Below are 23,194 nucleotides of genomic sequence, written 5' to 3'. Positions count from 1 at the left end.
GTCCATCAGCATCAAGGCGACCCGGCATCCCCTCGCCGTGCACGTGTGGCACGCTGAAGGCGGCGCAGACGTGCTTTGTGTCACTGGCACTGCTGATGGTAACGAGTGTGGGGGTAACGATTCCTGCAGCTTGGAGGACGTCACCATTCGCAGGTAACAGTATTGAACAGTAATTGCAGGCAGCTGGTAATGGTCTTGGATGACGAGTGTTGCCCGTGTTGCCGCGTCAACTGTTGGCAACCAGCGCAGAGCAGAAGGAGAACAGGGCAGTAGGGCTTGGTTAAGTAACTTGTCACCGCTCCCGCTCGTCTGCTGCAGCCGTGCACACTCTCGGGAATGTCGGCCAGAAAGTCATAGAAACTTGCGTTGATTTCCTGGCCAGGTCCCGCCAAGGGTCTGTAGTGTCGGCAGTTTCCCATTGTTGGCAGCCGCAGGTGTGTTAGAAAGCCATGCAGTCGCGGCGAGGACCCGCGATGGCACACCTGTGGACGACGAGTGTGTTCCATGCCCAGGTAAGGAGCCTGAATGCAGATGAGGGTGGGAATAGCACCATTGATCCCAGGAGAGTGTGTAGGGGAGTGTGTTCCAATGGAGACGGTGAATGTTGGGTGAATAGGGATGAAAGTTACCATTGTGTTCATAAATTTTTAGAGAACACTATACTTTTTTTCTTTTACTTTGTAGATTTCCTTGATTTTGGGGAACTGTGCCTGTGTTTAGTATGAGTTCATTTCCTGTGTCTCTTGCAGTCATCTATTTAGTACCCCTTCATCAGCCTTCCTTCATAGCAGCCCCTCCTCCCTCAGGTGATGCCGGGGCCGCGTGGGTACGACTTCTGGCGGGAGACCCTGGGTGGTGCGCGGCTGGCGGTGGCGCCAATGGTGGACGCCTCTGAGCTGGCGTGGCGGCTGCTGTCCCGACGCTACGGTGAGTGTGGCAGGCGGAGGCGAGGCGTGGCGCTGACCTTACCTGCTGTGAATTATGAAAGGTAGAGACTGACGAAAATAGAAGCGCCTTTGTGTGTGTGTGTGTGTGTGTGTGTGTGTGTGTGTGTGTGTGTGGGTCAATAAACTGTCTATCTGTCTATCTACTTAAAATCTGTGTGCGTGTAGGGATGTTATTAAACTATCCATTTATTCATGTTTTTATACACCTTTGTGTGTGTGTGTGTGTGTGTGTGTGTGTGTGTGTGTGTGTGTGTGTGTGTGTGTGAAGGTAACGCAGTGTCCCGCAGGTACCGAGCTGTGCTACACGCCCATGCTGCACGCCCACGTCTTCGTCAAGGATGCGCGGTACAGGCGGGAGAACCTCGCCTCCTGCCCCGAGGACCGCCCGCTCATCGTCCAGGTGGGTCATCGATTCATAATAATATAATAATATAATAGTTCAGGAGGAATGTAAGAACTAAAGAAAACTAACAATAGTAACAATAAACATGCCTAATTTGTCTTCCTAATTAGAAGAAAAACGGATAGGATCAAACCGCGCCTATAATGTTCTCCAGCATGGCTTTCAATACTCTTAGATTCTCATCCAAAAACTCTCATTGAGGTAATAAATAGGAAAGTAAAAGCATAAAATCCCCTTCAGTTCTATCTGGTAGGTGTCTTGGTGTCTTGGTGTCTTGGTGTCTTAGCTCCATTCTAAAACACTTCAACACCGCACCTTCACTATTTTCCAGGGGCTCTAGTTGAAGTGACACTGGTTTTTAAGGGTGTTTCTGTAATTTCAGTGACATGTTAACAAGTTTCCTGCATTACCAACAGGATAAACACTCTTTTTAAAGGCTCTAGTTGAAGTGACACTGGTTTTTAAGGGTGTTTCTGTAATTTCAGTGACATGTTAACAAGTTTTCTGCCTCACCAACAGGACAAACACTCTTTTTAAAGGCTCTAGTTGAAGTGACACAGGATTTTAAGGGTGTTTCTGTAATTTCAGTGACATGCTAACAAGTTTTCTGCACTATCAACAGGACAAGTATTATTTTCATATTTACAAGGTAGGACAGGGTAGCAAAGGACAGGTTAACAGAAGAGACGAAGGCAAGGCAGGGGAGGGGGAAGGTAGGGTATATATGTGTGTGTTGGGGGGAGGAAGGGGGGCTGTGCTGTAGTGTGTATCCGGCGCCTGGCAGTTTATCCCCTATCAGGTTTGGTGTCCTCTACTCTTTAGAACTCTGCAATCGCCTCTGTAGTCTTTGGAAATGGTCACGGTGAGAGAGCGAAGCCTTTCTGAATGTGGCGCTTCTTGTCTTGGTGTCTTGATCCTCTCAAATTCCGTAGCAAGACTGAAAAAAGAAAGAAAATAGAATCAGAAAGTAGGATCATAAAAATAGGATGAAAAAAATAGGATGAGAAAAATAGAATCAGAAAAATAGGATTAGAAAAATAGGATAAGAAAAATAGGATCATAAAATAAAATCTGAAAATGGAATCAGAAAAATAGAATCAGAAAAATAGGATCTCAAAAATAGGATCAGAAAAATAGGATGATGAAAAAATAGGATAAAAATAGGATCAGACAGGGAATTCTACAGTTTAAAGGCAACCAGGCGATTAAGATTCCAGGGAGGAGCGTGAGTGGCCAGACGTCCCCACCCCAGGCATCGAATTCATCCATCACTCCTCTCTACTCTTTTTTGTCCCCTCTTTTTATCGCCTTTTTTTACGCTCTTTAGATCCTTAACGTGTTCCTCGAGAGCTCTTTCAAAATCAGTATCTTGACTAGCTTTGATCTCTCTCTCTCTCTCTCTCTCTCTCTCTCTCTCTCTCTCTCTCTCTCTCTCTCTCTCTCTCTCTCTCTCTCTCTCTCTCTCTCTCTCTCTCTATCTATCTATCTATCTATTCTTACTCATTTACTCAACTTTCTGTGTCTGTCTGTGTGTTTATCTATCCATCTATTGGTGTGTGTGTCTGTATGTTAGTAGTATTTTCATATTTACAGGGTAGGACGTGTTGGGGGAAGGAAGGGGGGGTGGGCTGTGCTGTGGTGTGTGTTCGGCGCTGGTAGTTTATCCCCTATCAGGTTTGGTGTCCTCTACTCTCCTTCTTATCGTTATTCCAGTTTTTATTTCTTTGTCCCCTCATACACAGTAGCGATTGTTCTGTGTGGGTGGAGATGGGGGGCGCTGTGTCTCTCTTTCTCTTTCTCTCGCACTCTCCTTTTACCCTCTCCCTCTCCCTGTTACGTGTGCGACTGATGCGTCCCCAGGAATTTGCTAAGGATTTTAAAGGATCAGCGGGGAATGGCGCTCAGTAAGGCTAACTCTTTAATACACCGCGTCTCGTTTTCTCTCAATTGGCTCACTTGATGCTTTTCCCGAGGTTTGCGTCAGTGGCGGAGTCCTCACACCAAACACGAGTGCCTTGGAGTGTCCGTGTATTTGTGTGTCTCTGTGTGTCTTGGTGTGTCTTGGTTAGGCGAGTGAGTAATTGATTGGGATGGTGGTAATGTGTCTAGTTGAGTGAGGGAGGGAATGGCCTGGTTTACTTTGTGTTATTGTGTGTGTGTTGTGGTGATGGTGGTGATTGACTAGCTTAACAGTGGTGGTGGTGGTAGTGGTGGTCTGTGTGTGTGTGTGTGTGTGTGTGTGTGTGTGTGTGTGTGTCTCAGTGATCACTCTTGCTTTATTGCTTCTATCAGGTTCCCTCTCTTTCTTCTCCCGTCAGCTTATCTTCCCTGCCTTGCTCTCTCTTATCTTTCCTTTCCTTACTTTTCTTCCCTTCTCAATATTTATTCCTTACCTTTCATTCCTTTTCCTCTCCATTCCTTCTCTTATCTCTGTTTTCTATCCTTCCTTTGTTCTTCCCCTTATCTTGGTTTCCTTATACCTTCTCTTTTATTTCCTTACTTTATTTTCTTTCTATTCCCTTATTTCTACGATTTATCTGCTTCTCCTTTCCTTTTCTTTATCTTTTTTCTTTCTCTTCCCTATGTGACGTAACTGTGATGTCGCGCGTGTGTGTGTGTGTGTGTGTGTGTGTGTGTGTGTGTGTTTGTGTGGCGGACAGTAATTGATATGTTTCGTTCCCGTTGCTTATCCTTCACTCCTTCCGCCTCGCTTCTCCCATTCTAGTCATTTCACGTCCCCCTACCCTCCCGCACGCCTCACCAGGGACGGGTTCTTGGTGTCGGCGCCTCGCTTTTATCTCTCTAATTAGTAAAAGGACCCTAGCTTCCTACTGGTGCCTCTTCCTTTTCACCTGTAGCAAGAAGAGTTAAAAGGAACTATTTTTGTACGTGCTTCAGTTTTGTTGGTTAGGTTAGGTTGGGTTGGGTTTGGTTTGTTGGGTAAGGAAGGTTAGGTCAGGTAAAGTAGTATAAGGTTAGGTTTGTTTGGGTTGAGTATGTTGGCTTGGGTAAGAAAAAGTTAGGTTAGGTTAGGTTAGGTTAGGCAAGGGTCTGGTTAGGTTACCTTTCCTCCTCCAGTTTCCCTTCTTCGCCAAGTTAGTTAGGTTAGTTAAGGGTCTGTTTAGGTTACGTTTTCTCCTCTTTTTTCCTTTCTTCGCCATGTTGGTAGTTACAACATAAGAAAGGAAGCCGCGAATCACAAAGTGTGTGCCGCGGCTCTCCAGGCCAGGCAGCGGCAGGGGCGTCGCAGCGGCTCGCTTGAGTTATGCTGTTACTCTGGCCCACAGTTTTGCGCTAACGACCCGGACACCTTCGTGGCGGCGTGCCAGCTGGCCGCCCCGCACTGTGATGCCGTGGACCTCAACCTGGGGTGTCCTCAAGCCATCGCCCGCCGCGGCCACTACGGAGCCTTTCTGCAGGACGAGTGGGACCTGGTGCGGACCATGAGTGAGTGGGTCCTTCTGGCGACGAGAGAGAGAGAGAGAGAGAGAGAGAGAGAGAGAGAGAGAGAGAGAGAGAGTATTCTATTATAGTAGTATTTTTTATGTTGTTTTTAGTGTAGTGAGTTCATTGCCCTTCAACAAAACTCCTCCACTATTTCCAGGCAGTAAACCATTCCCATTAAAACTGAAGGAGGAGAAATGGACGGGAAAGTAAGAGGAGGAGGAGGAGGAGGAGGAGGAGGAGGAGGAGGAGGAGGAGGAGGAGGAGGAGGAGGAGGAGGAGGAGGAGGAGGAGGAGGAGGAGGAGGAGGTCGAAGAGGAGGAGGAGGTCGAGAAGGAGGAGGAGGTCGAGGAGGAGGAGGAGGAGGCTTACACAAAATTACAAAGGATTACATAGGAAGGGGAGATACATACTAAGACACCTGATAGCCTATGACGAGGATAGCTGGTGTACTACTACTACTACTACTACTACTACTACTACTACTACTACTACTACTACTACTACTACTACTACTACTACTACTACTACTACTACTACTTAATTACATTTACTAAGAACACATAAATCTCATAGAAAACCCTTATAAACTTATGAACGGAAGAGCAGAATAGAACAGCAGATAGACAAGTAGACAAAGGAAAGGAAGTAGTAGATGAAGGAGGAGCAAGGCCAACAGTAACACCTTCCTCTCCTTCCTAAACCAGTTGAAAGAGCGTCGACTGAGGTGGACGTTCCAATCACTGCCAAGATCCGGGTGTTCGAGGATGTAGTAAGGACGGTGGAGTACGCGAGGATGCTAGAGGGCGCTGGTGTCTCCTTGCTTACTGTACACGGCAGGACTAGGGAGCAGAAGGGTCCCCTCACTGGTCTTGCCTCTTGGCCACACATCAAAGCCGTTAAGTAAGTGTTGTCTTCCTTGTTTACCTGTTTGTGTTTGTCTTTTTTTTTTTTACATACATGCTCACACACACACACACACACACACACACACACACACACACACACACACACACACACACACACACACACACACACACACACACACACACACACACACACACACACACACACACACACACACACACACACACACACACACATACAGATAGATGTTTACACACACACACACACACACACACACACACACACACACACACACACACACACACACACACACACACACACACACACACACACACACACACACACACACACACACACACACACATCTCATCCATCCATCCATCCATCCTTGCCTACACTCATCCATCTTTCTAGTAACTTTCTCAGGATGCATAATTTGCCTAAAAGCTTTCCTCGGCGCCGTGTTCTACTTTCTGAATCTCAATGAGTTTCTTAAGCCTTCTGTTTGCTCCTCCTGGCCCACGAAAATCCGAGGAAATACTTTGAAGAGCAAGTGGTGCCGTGTAACATTGACAAGAATCCTGAGAACTGGTCGATGAGAGAGGAAGAGAAAAGTTTGTATGGGTTATTCATTATCTTTCCCGTCTAGGCAGGTGCATTTGATTACCTGTTCCCTGGGTGGTGTAATTTATAAACGTCAGTCACGGGTGTTGCTCCCTCGTGTTGTGAGGAATACAATACGCAGCTCAGAGCATTAGTGTTAATTATCCTGCCTGTCAGTTGAGCGCGGGAATTTTGCCAGGAAAGAATATATGAAATTTCAGCTTTTTTTTTTATTGTGCATTGTTTCGTCACATTTTCGATTCTTAATCTTTCCTACCTCTCATTTGATCGCGAGAATTTTGACCAGGGAAGAATAATATGTGAAATTCTAGCGTTTTTATTTTTATTGTGTAGTGTTTCGTCTCAGTTTTGGATTCTTACTCTTAGCTTGCAAAGTTGTCTCTCTCCCTTCCTGTGTTTTCCGTGAACCGGCGATGCAAAAGTTCCCTCCTTCTTCCTCCGGTCTCTATGAAGTGACAAAGTTATCTGCTTCCCGTTTTCTGTGAAGTGGCACCGCAAACTTTCTTCTCCTCCTCCTCCTCCTCCTCCTCCTTATCTTCTTCTTCCTCTTATTCCTCCTCCTCCTCCTTATCTTCCTTTATTTTACTATCTTCATTTTTCATCATCTCCCGTTTTACTCTTTTCTGTTTCTATTCTTTTTTTCTCCTCCTCCTCCTCCTTCTTTTCCTCTTTCTCTTCCTCTTCCTTCTCTCTCCTGTCAACCACATATCACCACAACTAACTAATTACCCACAGTCCCTGGTGTCTGGAAGAGCCCGCGTCGCATTTCTAACTAATACTCTCATTACGCATCTCTCTCTCTCTCTCTCTCTCTCTCTCTCTCTCTCTCTCTCTCTCTCTCTCTCTCTCTCTCAAACATCAAGAGAGAGAGAGAGAGAGAGAGAGAGAGAGAGAGAGAGTGGGGCAAGGTTCTAGAGGCTTCACTCAACGAGGCGATGAATATTCAGAGGCGGAGGAGCAGAATTGTTACATTTCACTGGCTGGGTCTGTGTCGCCTCTCCATAATGGCAAAGGCGTTAGGTCCGCAAGGCACGCAACACCACTCTCCCCCCGCCCCCGCCTTCCACCTGCCTTTACCTGTGTTATGAAGGGATCAAGAGGTGTTGGTACGATTGGTAGGCTGAGAGATGGAGAAGGGTGGCAGGAGGGCAGTCTGGTGGAAGTGTGTGTGGTGGTGTGGTGGTGTGTGGTGTGTGGTGTGGTGTGACTGTTTTTTCTTTCCGTTTTCTTTTTATGTTTTGTTTTTTGAAGTTTTCTTTGGTTTTTGTTTATTGTTTGTGTTTTCTTGTTTTTGTCTGGTTTCCCTCTCTCTCTCTCTCTCTCTCTCTCTCTCTCTCTCTCTCTCTCTCTCTCTCTCTCTCTCTCTCTCTCTCTCTCTCTCTCTCTCTCTCTCTCTCTCTCTCTCTCTCTCTCTCTCTCTCTCTCTTTCAATCAGGTGGAAGATGAAAGTGTCTCGATTTGTACGTGTGTGTGTGTGTGCGCGCTGATAAAAAGAAGAGATTTGTCCAAGGGCTATAATTTAACTTTTTGGTAATATTATGAAAGTTTACCGAACGCCACTCACATCTAAAGGGAATAAAAGAATTTCAAAGGAGGTCAAGGCAATTTAGTTCCCGAGGTGTCCTGATACTTGTGTTCGTGAAGGAGGAGGAGGAGGAGGAGGAGGAGGAGGAGGAGGAGGAGGAGGAGGAGGAGGAGGAGGAGGAGGAGGAGGAAGAAGAAGAAGAAGAAGAAGAAGAAGAAGAAGAAGAAGAAGAAGAAGAAGAAGGAAGAGGAAGAGGAAGAGGAGAAGAAGAAGAAGAAGAAGAAGAAGAAGAAGAAGAAGAAGAAGAGGAGGAGGAGGAGGTGGAGGAGGAGGAGGAAGAAGGAGGAAGAGAAGGAAGAAGAAGAGAAAGAGGAGGAAAAGGAGGAGGAGGAGGAGAAGAAGAGGAGTAGGAGGAGAAAGAAGAGGAGGAGGAAGAGGAGGAAGGGTCACGCTGGCGTTACAAAGTGGTTGTGGCGGGAAGGCTTCAGCGCGAGGGTAAGGAAAAGGAGATGGAAAGTAAAGTATTGTTTTAAAAATGTTTAGCTCATATCACGTACCGCCCAGTTTGTAGCCGCTGCCGCTGCTGTCTGGCTCACTGGCTCCCTGGCTGGCTGGCTGGCTGGCTGGCTGGCACGCTGGCCCCCTCACAACTGAAGGCAATTAAAATCTTTGTATGAAAACTTTTCCTTTACGGTCATTCCTTCCGGAGCGAGTATCACGTTTATAACAGGATTTACGTACACACAAACCTGCTTCCATTCAGGCTATTGGCTTTCACCCGCTCCCGAGAAACTGTCATGTTCAGAATAGCCCTCCTTTTTACTTGAGGGAATTTTGTATCACACCCGCCGGAACTTTGAATCGATTTAGGAAACTTTGTAAGGGATGCTATTAACGTGTTTCTTCTCGAATCATTGTGTGGAGTTTTCAAAGTGCCATTCATATAGCTTTCCTTCGTATTTGAGAGAGGTTTGTATCACACCCATGGGAACTTTGAATCATCTTAAAACACCTTGTGACGGATATTATTAACGTGTTTCTTCTCGTTTCATTGCGTTGTGTGTCTTCAAAGTGTCACTCCTGGTATACCTTTCCTTCGTACTTGAGAGAGGTTTCGTATCACACCCACGGGAACTTTGAATCGATTTAAGAAACTTTGGAAGGGATGTTGTTATCGTCTAGTTGATTCAAAGTATGCGCCGCGTCTCCAAACTGTCACCTTGAGTTTAGCGATCCTTTTTACTCCAGGTTCGTGTCACAGCTTCGGGAACTTTGAATCGTCTTAGGAAACTTTGGAAAGGTTATTATTAGCGTCCTTATGTTAGGTCAGAGTTTGCAGATTCTTCGCCATCAAGTGAGTTACATTTTTGGTCTTTCTGTTTGACCTCTTTCCTGAATGTTACGTCCTCGTCCTCTCCTCTGGTGAGAATCAAGTACTCGAGACTGTTATGTGATTGGAGGACTTACGAACAGGATTGAAAGACGAAGCGAACAACACAGAATAAAAGATGGATGCAGGATGTTACTGTATACGCTTTTGTTATCTTTTCCTCGAAGGTTTAGAAATAGCGAAGTAAAACCACGTTATATTCAAACATCAAAACCCGAATTGCTCAAGCCTGTCTCGAATAGGATTGAAAGACGAAGCAAACAATGCAGAACAAAAGACAGATGCAGAATGTTACGTTATGCACTCTTAGTATCTTTTCGTCTAATACAAACAGCGAAGTAACAGCACATTGTATTCAAACACCAAGGCCTGAATCCCGCCAACCTTGTCTCCAGTACGATTGAAAGACGAAGCAAACAACACAGAACAAGAACAGAATATTACGTTATGCACTCCTAGTATCTTTTTTCTCGAAGGTTTACAAGCAGCGAAGTAATACCACATTATATTCAAACACCAAGGCCTGAATTTCACCAAGCCTGTTTCCTCGAGTCGACGTTTTCACTCGAATCACGTTTCACTTTCGGCGCTGTAATGGCTCGGCAACGTGGAGAAGCCGGACTGCAACACGAGGTGGGGTCTTGAGAGTGACATCTGGACAGCCCCGACTCGCCAACACTTAAGACTTCTTCAGCAGCGAGGAAATGCGGCAGGAATGACAACACGCCTCTGTCACAAAACATATCCCTCCCCTCTGGCAGACGACTCGGCTCACAGGCGCATTGGTGCAGTGTGTTGGTATTCTGTTGGTATCCGAGGCCACAGGTGACTGCAGAGATACGTATATACACAGATACACACACTGACACACACACACACACACACACACACACACACACACACACACACACACACACACACACACACACACACACACACACACACACACACACACACACACAGATTAGCCTTTGCATCCGGTTTCCCTGGCACGGCGCCCTTCTCCTGTGATGTTGCACGCGAGACTCAAATATTATGCATGGAGGTCAGGGAGGAAGGGAGTCTGTTTACTTACAACTGTCACGAATCACGAGTCTTCCCTAAAGATTTCACGACTTTTGATTAATCTTGCTGGTTTGTCGTGCGGGAGAAGGCGAGGCAAGATGGACGTTGTGAGCTAATTCCTTCACAGCAATGACTTCTTCCCTTAATAAAACTGTCTTAGGCGAGTTTTCATTATAGTCTGACTCGCACCAAATTTAGATGTTAATGTAGGAAGACACTGCAAAGAAGATCAAGTATTTAGTTTATCTTTAATGCTTGTAGGTAAATTTTGGGTTAGTTGTAGCTCTAATGTAAATATCGAGAGAGAGAGAGAGAGAGAGAGAGAGAGAGAGAGAGAGAGAGAGAGAGAGAGACTAATCATAATCAACTAAACTATATAACGACTAAAAATAACAAATAAAATGAATCAGCAGCAACTAGTGAATCATTAACTCTTTCAGTACCATGACGCATTTCCCATATTCATTCTGCTTATTATTTGGCAATTTTATACAGCTTCAGAAACCTATATGGGGATTTAAACAGTGAATATTCTGGCCATTGGTAGTCTGACCTCCATAGACCCTTCCTAATGTAAACAAGATCGTCTAATCATAGCCAAACTCATGGTAAAAGTGCTTTCCAGTACTGAAGGGTTTAAATGCAGATAGAACACACGTACCCATCCGTCAAGTGTCCAAGAGTGACTGAGCTCTAACCATGACAAAAAAAAAAGCAAAACAAGAGATTCAGAAATAAAAAAATCCTTGATGTAAAAAAAAAAAAGAAAAAAGAGCAAACAAAAAAAACCCTCAGAAATCCAAAAAATCCCTAACGTTTATTGATAAATGAGACGAGAATAGAAGCGTCCATTAGATTCTCATTATATTGAAGTGGCGATCGGAGATGGAAACTTCAACTTCCAATCCCAGCTTTAACAAATCATGGGACAATTTAGTAGGTATTTGAACCCCGCCATTGGGAACAAGAGTGCTATTCCCTTGACTTACGGCCGTATTAAGAGAAGCCTTCCCTTCTCACTACGACAATTTTCCAAGACCACAGAGACAACTAGGCGGGTTTTCAAGACAGTTTCTCCTATTAATAAACTAGAAATCTTGCCAATCTATCACCAGAACCATAATAATACTCTTAACCCCTTCAGTATCATGACGCATTTCCATATTCATTCTGCTTACTATTTGGTGATTTTACACAGCTTTAGAAACTCATGTGGGGATTGAAATAATGAAGACTGTGGCCATTAATCTTTTGACCTCCATAGACCCTTCCTAATGTGAATAGAATCGTCTAATCATACCTAAAACTCAAGGCAAAAATGCATCCCGGTACTGAAGGGGTTAAAAACACGAGTATCTTCAACTGGAACCTTTGGAAAGTAGTGATAGGGAGAGAGCAAAGCATTTCGAAATACGTGACTTAAAGCGGCAGGTCCTCGGCGCGTATCTGGCTGGCTTCCTCTTCATGGTTCAAACCCGCGAATGAAACGCTTCGAAGCTTCACTGTGACGCTTTTTGAGTCACAAAGAGGTGCGGGTCGTGGGAGTGACGTGTATGTGTGTGTGCGTGTGTGTGTGTGAGAAATATATAAAACTATGGAAAATCAGTCTTAATATGTTGTTAGTATTGAATTTTATTTTGTTCCTCGTCTGTTAGCTAAGTGTGTGTGTGTGTGTGTGTGTGTGCTCGCGTCGTAAGCCAATATTCCCCGGAACCTTTAGGAAATCCCTCAAAGAAGAGCATCGGACTCTGTAGACTCAGATTCCTTTTCATGAAGCGCGTCTCTTCTTTCCGGAGTCAGAAGGAGGAGGATTTGATGCTGATCCGCCGCCCACTCCCCGCCGGCCCATTGGATCTCTTTACCACGATCACGGAGGAAAGAAAGCCTGATTGAACTAGTGAACGACTTTGCACTCAGATTTTACCATGGCAGGGAAGTTACACACACACACACACACACACACACACACACACACACACACACACACCATAACGACGAGAAACTTATCAGTTATAGAGGAAATAAAAATGTTCTGGTGCATAGAATACAATGCAAGTAAAATACATCGAATACATTACTAGATACTGCATTACTAGACAAGCTGAAGACAACCGGGTATTCACACACTGACTCACCTTTATACCACTACACCATCAGACCTGCAAGGGAACTGGCAACTAAGTGGGTCTTATTTATTTATTTTTTTGTTGCCCTTGGCCGGCTTTTCCCTCTTACATTAAAGAAAAACTAGATGAAGACAACCCAGCACACACACACACACACACACACACACACACACACACACACACACACACACACACACACACACACACACACACACACACACACACACTATTTCCTATTCGTGTTGCAAGGAGGCAGTCATAATTCCCCTTATAGCTAAACAGAGCCAAGTATACACACACACACACACACACACACACACACACACACACACACACACACACACACACACACACACACACACACACACACACACACACACACACACACACACACACACACACATACACACTAACCCAGCTTTACTCGTGTCACAGGGAGGCAGTCAAGGTTCCTCTGATCGCAAACGGCAACATCCAGTACCTGGCGGACGTGGAGAGGTGTCTTGCTGCCACGGGTGCTGACGGCGTGATGAGTGCTGAGGGCAACCTGCACAACCCCGCCCTCTACGCTGGCACTCATCCCCCCGTGTGGCAGGTGTCCCTTGAGTACCTCCACTTGGCACTCGAGCACCCCTGTCCCACCAGCTACTCCCGCGGGCATGTCTTCAAGCTTCTGCATCATTGGTAAGGTTCTTTTATTTATTTTTTTTTTTATAGTTTTTACGTCCGGTTTCCTATTGTATTAATACCAGGAGGACTTTAGTTATGGCATTTGGGAACCGTTACCCCAAGTGGATGCCCTTCCTAGCCTCAGACTGTGGCCAGGATTCGAACCCGTGCTCTTGAGAACCATGGCGCCCACTGCACCACAGCGGCCCCCTTCTTTTATAACGCGCTCTCTCACTTAAAATGGATGGATCTTTGGGTTTTGTTGTTCTCTCACTAAGACGCTGCTTGGTCATGTTCCTTTGGGGTTAAAACGTCTTCTTTGACTAAAACTGTTATTGTTGATCTTCTTGGGGTTTAGAATGTGTTGTTCTCTTACTGATAGACTTGTTGGTAATGTTCTTTAGGGTCTTAACACGTCTTCTTTCACTAAAACGGTTATTGTTGAGATTCTTGAGGTTTAGAATGTGTTTCCTCTCTCTAAGACGATTGTTGGTAATGTTCTTTGGGGTTAAAACTTCTTTCTCTTTAGCTAAAACTGTTATTATTGATGTTCTTTGGATTTAGAATATGTTCTCTCACTAAGACGCTTGTTAATGTTCTTTGGGGTGAACACGTCTTCCTCTTCCACTAAAATTGTTATTCTTGACGTTCTTGGGGTTTAGAATGTGTTGTTCTCTTACTAAGACGATTTTCAAAGGCTATGAAGATGATTTATAGGTTCTCACATGTTTTATTAGCTTATTGATGCAGAATATTGGTTAAGCTATTACTGAAACTAGAAATCTTTCCTCATAACCTTCCTTCCTTGCGTCTTTCATCTTTCTCTCTACTTCCTTCCCTCTCACCATCCTATCGTTCCCATGTTTCTTCCCATCCTACCTCCGTCATCCCTTTCAGCCTCACCATTTCACTCCCTTTCACCTTCACCACTACCCTTCAACCTTCTCTCCTCCCACCTGCGTCACTCTTCACTCCTTCGACTCCCTCATTCCTACACTCCTTCCTTCCTCTGCAGTCTGTCCATGCCGGAGAACTTTGATTTGCGGTACCGTCTTTCCAAAACCTCCCGGGTCGAGGACATGATCGGCGTGGTGGAGGCTCTGAGGGACCGCATGTCGCCTTATCACACTGGGGAAAAGGCGTGGGAACCTGACCCCGCCTCAGAGCAAGCCCGCCTCCCGATGCCTCCGTGGTTGTGTCAGCCCTACGTTCGCATCCCACCCGAGGAGCATCTCAAGAAGGTGCAGGAGAGTCAGCAGCGCGCCCTCCAAATCCAGAAGCAGAAGGAGAAGCAGAAGCAGCAGCAGGAGGAGGAGGAGGATGGTGAGCAACAGCTGGAAGAAAATGGTGATGATGATGAGAAGGATAAAGATGGAAGGTGAGTTTTGTGTGTGTGTAATAATAATAATAATAATAATAGTGTGTGTGTGTGCGATCCTTCTTTTGTGTGTGTGTGTGCGTGTGTGTCTCTGTCTGTCTATGTGAGTGTCTAACTTCCTGGACACTTAGGTTACGAAACATTACAAGACCAAAGGCCAAATCTCTCTTTTCCAGGCCACCAGACTACCATATAAGACAATAATATATCAATATCTATAAAAAAAAAAAAAAAGTAGCAAGCGATGATGGGGAAAAATTTACCGATCAATGAAAAGTAAATAAGTTGTATAAGTGTGTATATAAATATCTAAAAATAATAATAATAAATGGGGAGAAAATTTTGTCAGTCAGTAAAGAGAAATAAGTTTGTATCTAAGAAAAGAAAATGTTAAATGGGGGAATATTTTGTCAATCAGTGAAGGGAAATAAGTTTTGTAAGTGTGTACGTATATAAATATCTAAAAAAAAATAAAGTAGTAAGTGATGATGGAGGAAAATTTTGTCAATCAGTGAAGGGTTAATAAATTGTGAGGAGAGCCCTGCCGCTGTGAGTGACGGGAACGTGACGTGAGTGGCGCACAGAGGCGACACTCCACCCATGACAGGCTCGTCTGGCGCCATCACACCCTGGGACAAATTGACCAACTTTCTCTTCTGCCTCAGCTTATTAACCCCTTCAGTACCAGGACGCGTTTCGATATTCATTCTGCTTACTATTTGGTGGTTTCATACAGCTTCAGAAACTTCAAAACTTACTCAAAACACAAAATTAACTGAAAACACTCAAAACATCACAAAAGTCACTCAAAACAACAAAACTCGCTCAAAATACTCAAAACACCACAGAAGTCACTCAAAACGCAACAAAACTCACTCAAAATACTCAAAACATCACAAAAGTCACTCAAAACACAACAAAACTCACTCAAAACACTCAAAACACCACAAAAATCACTCAAAACACTCAAAACACCCAAACTTATGTGGGGGGATTAAAATAGTGAAGACTCTGGCCATTAATCTTGACCTCCATACAAGACCTTTCCTAATGCCAATAAAATCGCCTAATCACACACAAAACTCATGGTAAAAATGTGTCCCAGTACTGAATAGGTACAATCGAAGCTTTTTTTTTTTTTAATCTTTACTTCTTTACTTACGTTTTTGTGGGAGGGAATGTGGAGATCAACATATTAACAGCGATTTTCCATAGTTCTATATAATTTACACACACACACACACACACACACACACACACACACACACACACACACACACACACACACACACACACACACACACACACACACACACACACACACACACACACACACACACACACACACACACACACACACACACACACTTCCTGGCACTGAATATACGGCGCCTCCATTTCCATATGAATCCACCGCGTGTTTTTCTCTGCCAGCACGGACTAAAAATAACCCTTACCTTTGTGTCTGCAGACCCAAATAACCCTCGCTTACACCAGCCGACCCTGACACAAATTAACCTCCGCCTCCACTTCTCTTTGTCGCCGCCACTCCTTTCTCCCTGCGGTGACTGCTTGCACCTCACCCCCGCCTCCCACTCACACGATCCTTACCCCGCAGTGACAACAATAAGAGACCAGCGGAAGAGGGCGAGGCGAGTGATCTGTCCAAAAAGAAGAAGAAGAAGATGGTGAGGAACCCGAGGAAGTCTTTTGGGAAGCAGCACGACCATTACGAAAGTGTGTCTGTCGGAACCCCAAGGTGAGTGTACTCATCCTGTCTTCTCCTGTGTCCATACCTTCTTCTGTTTCCTGTCTTCCTTATCCTTCCTCGGGGCGTGTTTTGAAGTATTTGTTCTCCTTTAATGCTATTTAATCTCTTCAGTACCATGACGCGTTTTCATATTTATTTTGGCTACTATTTTTGTGATTTTATACTGCTTTAGAAACTTATGTGGGGGGTTGAAATAGTGAAGATTGTGGCCATATTAATCTTCTGATCTCCATAAACCTTTCCTAATGTTAATAAAATGGTCTTATCGTACATAAAACTCAAGGTAAAAATGCGTCACAGTACTGAAGGGTTAACACTTATTTGCGAAGGCTCTTGGTGTGATTAATCGTGTTTCATGCCTTATTTTCCTTTTGTTGTCTTTTATTCATCATCTTTCCTCCTCCTCGGCCCGTGTTTTGAAGCGTTTTATTCCCCCATAACGCTGTTTAACACTATTTTCAAAGGCTCTTGGTGAGGTTAATCTGGTTTTCATGCCTTCTTTTCCTTTTGCCCTTCTTTCTCCATCTTTTCACTGTTATTCATTTTTTTTTTCATTACTTTACTTGTTTTTTATTTACTTTTTAGATATTATGAGTCTGGAGGTTTACATGTCAGTTAGGCTACGTTACATAAATAAATTAATTAAATAAATTTAATAAATTGCAAGTCATATAATACCTGTGTCATGTTACGTTCAAGAAAATGAATGAAGAAATAAATAAATAGATAAATTGTTTCGGTGGTCAGAGTGAGACGGGTGTCCTTGCAGTTTCTCTTATTTTCTTATGTTTTTGTCAGTGTCCAGTCTCTTCCCTCTTTCCTTCCTTGGTGACGCGCCCACTGCTGCCTAATGACTCATGTTAATTGATCACTCGCAGAATTAAGTCTTTTCACCAGATCACCACCAGCACAGCACACGCGTCTTCACCGTGCGCCCCTGCCTGTGTGTGCTGAGTCAACATTTGTGAGCTAGTTGCAGTTCATGAGATTAAAAAGTTGCGACTCATGGCGAGGGTGTGGCGATCAAAGCCCATATTGTAAAGCACTTTGCTCTCTCTCACCACCGCTAGTATATATAGTCTGCGAGGCCACAGAGTTGATTGACTGGATTCTCAAAAGTGGTTCTCCTGTTAATAGCGTAGAAATATTTTTAGTCTGCCACTAGAATCATAAAAACACATTTAAAATCCCTTATAAGTTACTTTAAAGCCTTTTAATGATATAGAAATTCTGTTAATCTGTCACTATAATTGTAAAAAAAATCCTTTAAAGACCGGTATGATTTTCTCCAAACCTTTTTGACAGTCTAAATCTTTGTCAATCTGTCGCGAGAACAGTAAATATTTCCTTGAAAGGTCCTTGTAAATTCATCTAGAAAGTAAAGCAGGTGTGGCGCAAAAATGTTTGAGAATATAGTCCAATGTGTGATGGGTCCACAGGGAGGCCGCTGCTCGCACGGGCTGTGCCGGGCTTGCTGCAAGGTGAAGTGCTACACGCAGGGCCTGGACTGTCCCGGCCACCGCATCTTGGTTAAAACCAAGCGGGAGAAAGCCGCGATATACTACGCCCAGCAGGAGGCGCTGAAGAAGGAGCAGGAGGGGAAGGAGGGTGAGGCAACGGACGAGAATGCTGGGGAGAAGCTGGTGTCGTCCCCGCCTCCCGAGGACCAGAGGCAGGAGCACCAGACCACGGACTCGCCTTCCCAGCAGGAGCCGCCGCCTCCACTCACGGCAGAGGCGGAGGCTCGTGAATCAGGGAAGACGGATGAACCCTTGGGGCCTGAGGGAGTTGCTGCAGAGGAATCAATCGGCACTCTACTGCAGGAGGCTCCCAATGGTCTCCCCGATGACTCTCCGCCACTTACTGGCGCGGAGAAAGACTCTCAGGACTCAGGATTGGCCAAGCCTGTCACTTAGCGAGGCATTGGTCTTGTCGGTGACGCAACGCAGGCACACACTCACACATACACACACACACACGCACATACACTATACTCATATATTTTGAATAAACAGGCAAATTGTACACGTGTGCTTCAGTTACCTATGTGCGTGCGTGCGTGTGTGTGTGAGTGGGTATTGGTGTGTATGTTTGTGGGTGGTATGTTGCTGTGGATGTGTTGGGTAAAACGTGAGTAGTGTTTCTCTCTCTCTCTCTCTCTCTCTCTCTCTCTCTCTCTCTCACCTTCCATAACTCGGCGTGGCTTGGTTCCATAGGCTGAGAGAAAATGTATACTGGACTTGGGAAATGGAGAAAGAGAACCCAAATTGGAAACTAGTGCGATGGGCGGGGCTGAGCTTGAGAAACTACGGAACACACAGAGGGGGCAGTGAGAACACCTAACATGTGGCTGAGAGAGAGAGAGAGAGGGAGAGGGAGAGGGAGGGAGAGAGAGAGATATATACCCTGCAATCATTCCGGTGCATTACGATAAGAGACAGTCAGTGAGAGCAGACAGTAAATATAAAGCAGGAGGAGGAGGAGGAGGAGGTGTAGCTAGCAGGATTAAGCCTCGAATTTACGATATCATCTCACGGGACTCGACTCTGCAGGACTGGACGAGGGCGAGAGCGAGGACGAGGCCATCCCATCCATGTCCCAAACGACCCCGGGAAAGGCAGCGCCAGTTTTTGCTCCATCACAAACTGAGGCGGTGATGGAGCGGTAAAGCTGGGCCCTGCATTACCCTTCCCTCCCTCCCACACACTCTCTCTTATCCCTCTCCCTCCACACCTCTCCCCGCCTCGTGTCACGCTCACTCGCTTATTTCTGGAACATGCTACAGATTTAAGCCTTGAATTTTACGTTTTCACGCTTCTTGCTTCCACCGGCGTCTTGAGAGAGAGAGAGAGAGAGAGAGAGAGAGAGAGAGAGAGAGAGAGAGATCACAATCAAAAGCAATTCTACTTATGTCTCTGTCTGTAGATGAGAACGATTCCATTCCTGGGCAGAAACGTAACGCAAATTTTCCTCTTCCTCGTGGACATCACAGCAGCGACATTGGGTTTACTTCTTAGTGGTAATTCCTTTCTTCATGTCGCGGTGGCTCCCCGAGTAGTGGCCCCGCCCCCTCCCATTGGCAAGGCTCCAAGTTAAAGGTGGGTTGGTGGGTCTGCCAGCGAGCGCCCAGCCACCGTATAGCTCTCGCCGCCTTCACCACACTGTTGCATTACACACTCACCATTGTTCTGCCCCACGACCTCACTGCTCTCTGTTATAATTCTGCGTTTCTGTTTCTGGTGTGTTTGAATTTCCAGCGTGTCGAGTATAATGCGTGTGTGTTGTTTTAATTCACGTATCTGGCTTTGTTTTGTTTTGCTTCCTCTTCGTGTTGTGTTCTGCTGTGGCTCGCTGATCTCTCTTGCCCATCCTGGTGTTTGCTGGCGTCTCTGTGTCTTGTTGGTGGTGTGGCTGCGGTAATAGCCATCATGAAGGCGGCGAGATGTGTTTTCTTGGGTGTCTGAGTGTTGTGTTGCCTCGGCGCACGCTGGTGGAGGTTGCAAGGCGTCTTATTACTCTGGGTTGGTGAATCACGTCTCCTTTAAACTCGCGGGAATACTGGGATGAAATTAAACATACACGTGGTCAGTTAGTTCCGGTAAAAGACTGTGTGAAATGTATCTCCCCTCCCCACTTCTCTTTCATCCTGTCTTTTCGTCTGTCATTTTTGTGGTGTGTCTATCTGTCTGTGTGTCCGTTTCTCAATACTTTTCTTTCACCCTCCTATCTCTCATCTATCCATTTATCCTTTCATCTGTCTATTCCTATACATATTTCCACCTTTTTTACTCTCTCTCTCTCTCTCTCTCTCTCTCTCTCTCTCTCTCTCTCTCTCTCTCTCTCTCTCTCATCCATTAGTCCGTCTATCTATCCCTACATATTCTCATCTCTAACACCATCCTCCCTCTCCCATCCATCCTTTTCTATCTGCCTGTCCTTACTTATCACCCTTTCCACCGTCCTGCCTCTCCCATCTAGCACCTGTCTCCGTATGCACCCCTTAAACATTCCCGCGCCTCCTTCCCCTCCTGTCCCATCAGTAAACCGTAGGGGAGCAGTTTTGATTATTTACTTGTACTGGCTGACGCGGTGGTGGGTAACTCGTTTTAAAGAGGTTAGTTGACGTACCGTGCAGTTCCCGTCTTCTGTTTCGTCTCCGCTCCTTGGGCTAACTTCAGGCTCCTACTTCACACCTCACGTAATAGTTTGGAAGGGAAGAAACGCCGCCTTGCATAGGTTCACATTTAGAAACGCTTTGCTCTCTCGCCATGACTATTCTCCAAGGCCACAGAGATGATTAGCGGGGTTTTCAAAAGTGTTTCTCTAGTTAATAATGTAGAAATTTTGTCAATCTGCCTCTATAACTGTAAAATACCTTAAAAACTAGTATAAACTTAAAAAGAAGGCTTTGGAAATAGTGAAAGGGAAGCACAGAACTGTTTGAGAATACGAGGCTTTGACTGGTATTTGTGTTTGTGTAGCTTGGGTGTGTCTGCTTTCTTGTTCGTGTTCCTTATGTAAAATGATTCGGTAAAGTTTGGTCTGCCTTTACACTCCACGTAAATGTTTGGAAGAAAAATACCGCCTTGCATAGACTGGCATTCGTGTAGCTTAGTGTGACTGCTTTCTCATCCGTATTTCCTTATGTAAAATTATTTGGTAATGTTTGGTCTGCCTTCACACTCTACGTACATGTGTGAGAGGAAAAACGCTTGCCACAGTGCACAGTCTGGTATTCGCGTGTGACTTTTCCTTCGCTTATGTAGAGTCGGGAAGGTTTACTTTTGCTTCACACGCCATAGAACCGGAAGGGAAAGACCGCGGCATTGTATAGACTGGTATCCATGTGGCAGTAACTTGAATGTGACTTTTCTCTCGTCTATGTTTTCAATTTCCACCGAGATGTCACTTGCATACCTTGAATTGGAAAGGTTCTCTAATTATCTTGAAGAGGTGGGAACCCAGGGCTGTCTAAAGAATAATCAGGGTTTAAGTATGATCAACACACCCTGAGGCAGAGCTGAGCCGTCTCATCGAAGCGAAATGGAGAGAAGATAATGATTTTTTTCCCCCGCTTGGCTATGCAAATGAAGGTCGGTCAGGTTGTTGGCGAGGGGCGCGATGGCTGGGGGGAAAAAAAGACGAGGTGAGGGTGCGGGAAAAATACGGGATTAATTTTGAACTTTGAGTGAAGCTGCTCAGGTGTTCCGGGCCTGTTTGTTTGCTGGCCAGACCTCTTTTATTACCGCCAGGAGGCTTGATTGACGTGTGTTCTGTTTTTCGTTGTTTTAATGCTCTTTTATATATAAGATCCTTGTTCTTTCATTGTTTTTGTTGCTCTTCGTATTTTTATCGGGGACAGAAAGCCTCGTAAATGGCCATAGAAACAAAAAACACAAATACAAAGAAAAAAAAAAAAAAACAAGACTAGTTACTCTTTAAACGGTAGTTTGCAATCAGCTACTCCAACCAAAATAAAGACAGACACTAGAAATTATTGACTGATAGATTTAACCCCTTCAGTACTGGGACACACTTTTTTACCTTGAGATTTGTGTACGATTAGACCATTTTATTTACACTAGGCAAAGTTTATGGAGATCAAAAGATTAATGGTCAGAGTCTTCACTATTTTAATCCCCTACATGAGTACCTGAAGTTGTATAAAATCACCAAATAGTAAACAAAAAGAATATGAAAAGGCGTCATGGTATTGAAGGGGTTAAATAGAAGCCCACAATAGAAAGAGAAAGGAGAAAAGGAAGAGAAAGAAGCATCATAGTTGTCTACAGCAATTAACACAGGGAGGGTAGCCAATCACGGGAAGAGTTATCGTTGTCTGCTAATTACAAGAGACAATTACCTTGTTTATGAGGTGCCGGCTCGTTAGGAAGGCTTGCTAACTGCCGGGCTGGTGAAAAATGTAAGTATTGGTAACACTGATATGCTCTGATTCCACGCCATAAAAACCTTAAACACGTAATGAATTGATGTAAAACTGAGAGAGAGAGAGAGAGAGAGAGAGAGAGAGAGAGAGAGAGAGAGAGAGAGAGAGAGAGACTAGAGCACTGTAAAGTGAAAACAGCTTAGAAAAAACAAAAGAAATTAACACACACACACACACACACACACACACACACACACACACACACAGAGAGAGAGAGAGAGAGAGAGAGAGAGAGAGATTAGTCAAGACTTTCTCAGATTTTTGCTAAAACTTCTTTGATTCAGTTTCTTTGTTGTTTGCATAAAGTCTAGCATTGTCTTAATTGTTGATCCTCCCCCCTTCATCCACTGCTTATAATTCCTCCGAGGCAGGAAGAACACGAGAAGGATGAAGGTGATTGAGTTCCCTGTTATTTGCAATTTTCTTATCATACCATCAAGTCTATAATCCTTTCTCCTCATCACATTAAGTCCTGGGATCCCTTGTACGTAATCCTCTTTTGCTTACATTTCAATTCTTTGCCAGTTCTTCCGAGTCTTTTATTTTTTTTATCATGAACTTTTATCCTCACTCTTGCATGTTTATTGTATTATTTTATCATCCATTTAAATTAGTAACTTTGCAGTATCAGGTTTCGTTCAGTGTATTAGTTAATTACTATAATCGCCATTGACTGGATAACAGGATCATTACTCCAAGCAGGTCATCTGGAACAATTTAGGAAGCCTTGCACCTTCTTCATACTTTTCTCTTCCAAAGTTAGACAACTGAGAAAAAATCATTAAAAATTAAATCGATTTCCTTTCAGCATATTGCAGTATATAAGTAATCTGAAGCAAACCTTTAACGTAACGAGATCTTTGTTTCGATTCCTATTATCTTGGAATGTTTTCTATATATCTTTGTAGTAAATCCCTCAGCATATTTTATCCTCCTCTGCATCCATGTATTCTGTATCTATAGCCATCATGTCTTTAGCTTTTCATATAATATTTCCTCCAACACTAACTGGGTAAAAGAATTAATTGAATCGAGTCT

At 44.5% G+C, this 23,194-nt stretch overlaps 1 protein-coding gene across 1 annotated transcript in view; it reads left to right on the top strand.

Moving 5' to 3' along the window:
• Positions 1 to 18,234, top strand: part of LOC123512265 (tRNA-dihydrouridine(16/17) synthase [NAD(P)(+)]-like) — an 87,604-nt gene extending 69,370 nt beyond the window's left edge. Inside the window, 9 exon segments of the mRNA XM_045268548.1 lie at positions 807 to 927; positions 1,235 to 1,347; positions 4,638 to 4,797; positions 5,502 to 5,697; positions 12,827 to 13,075; positions 14,076 to 14,413; positions 16,056 to 16,169; positions 16,172 to 16,197; positions 17,649 to 18,234. Of these exon segments, the coding sequence (XP_045124483.1) occupies positions 810 to 927; positions 1,235 to 1,347; positions 4,638 to 4,797; positions 5,502 to 5,697; positions 12,827 to 13,075; positions 14,076 to 14,413; positions 16,056 to 16,169; positions 16,172 to 16,197; positions 17,649 to 18,125 (1,791 nt within the window). The 5' untranslated portion in view covers positions 807 to 809 and the 3' untranslated portion in view covers positions 18,126 to 18,234.
• The last annotated feature ends 4,960 nt before the right edge of the window (positions 18,235 to 23,194 follow it).

Source organism: Portunus trituberculatus, chromosome 33 (genome assembly GCF_017591435.1).
Source record: "Portunus trituberculatus isolate SZX2019 chromosome 33, ASM1759143v1, whole genome shotgun sequence".
Taxonomy (NCBI): domain Eukaryota; kingdom Metazoa; phylum Arthropoda; class Malacostraca; order Decapoda; family Portunidae; genus Portunus; species Portunus trituberculatus.
Note: the sequence above shows the minus strand (reverse complement) of the source record. Positions and strands in the feature narration are given on the sequence as shown.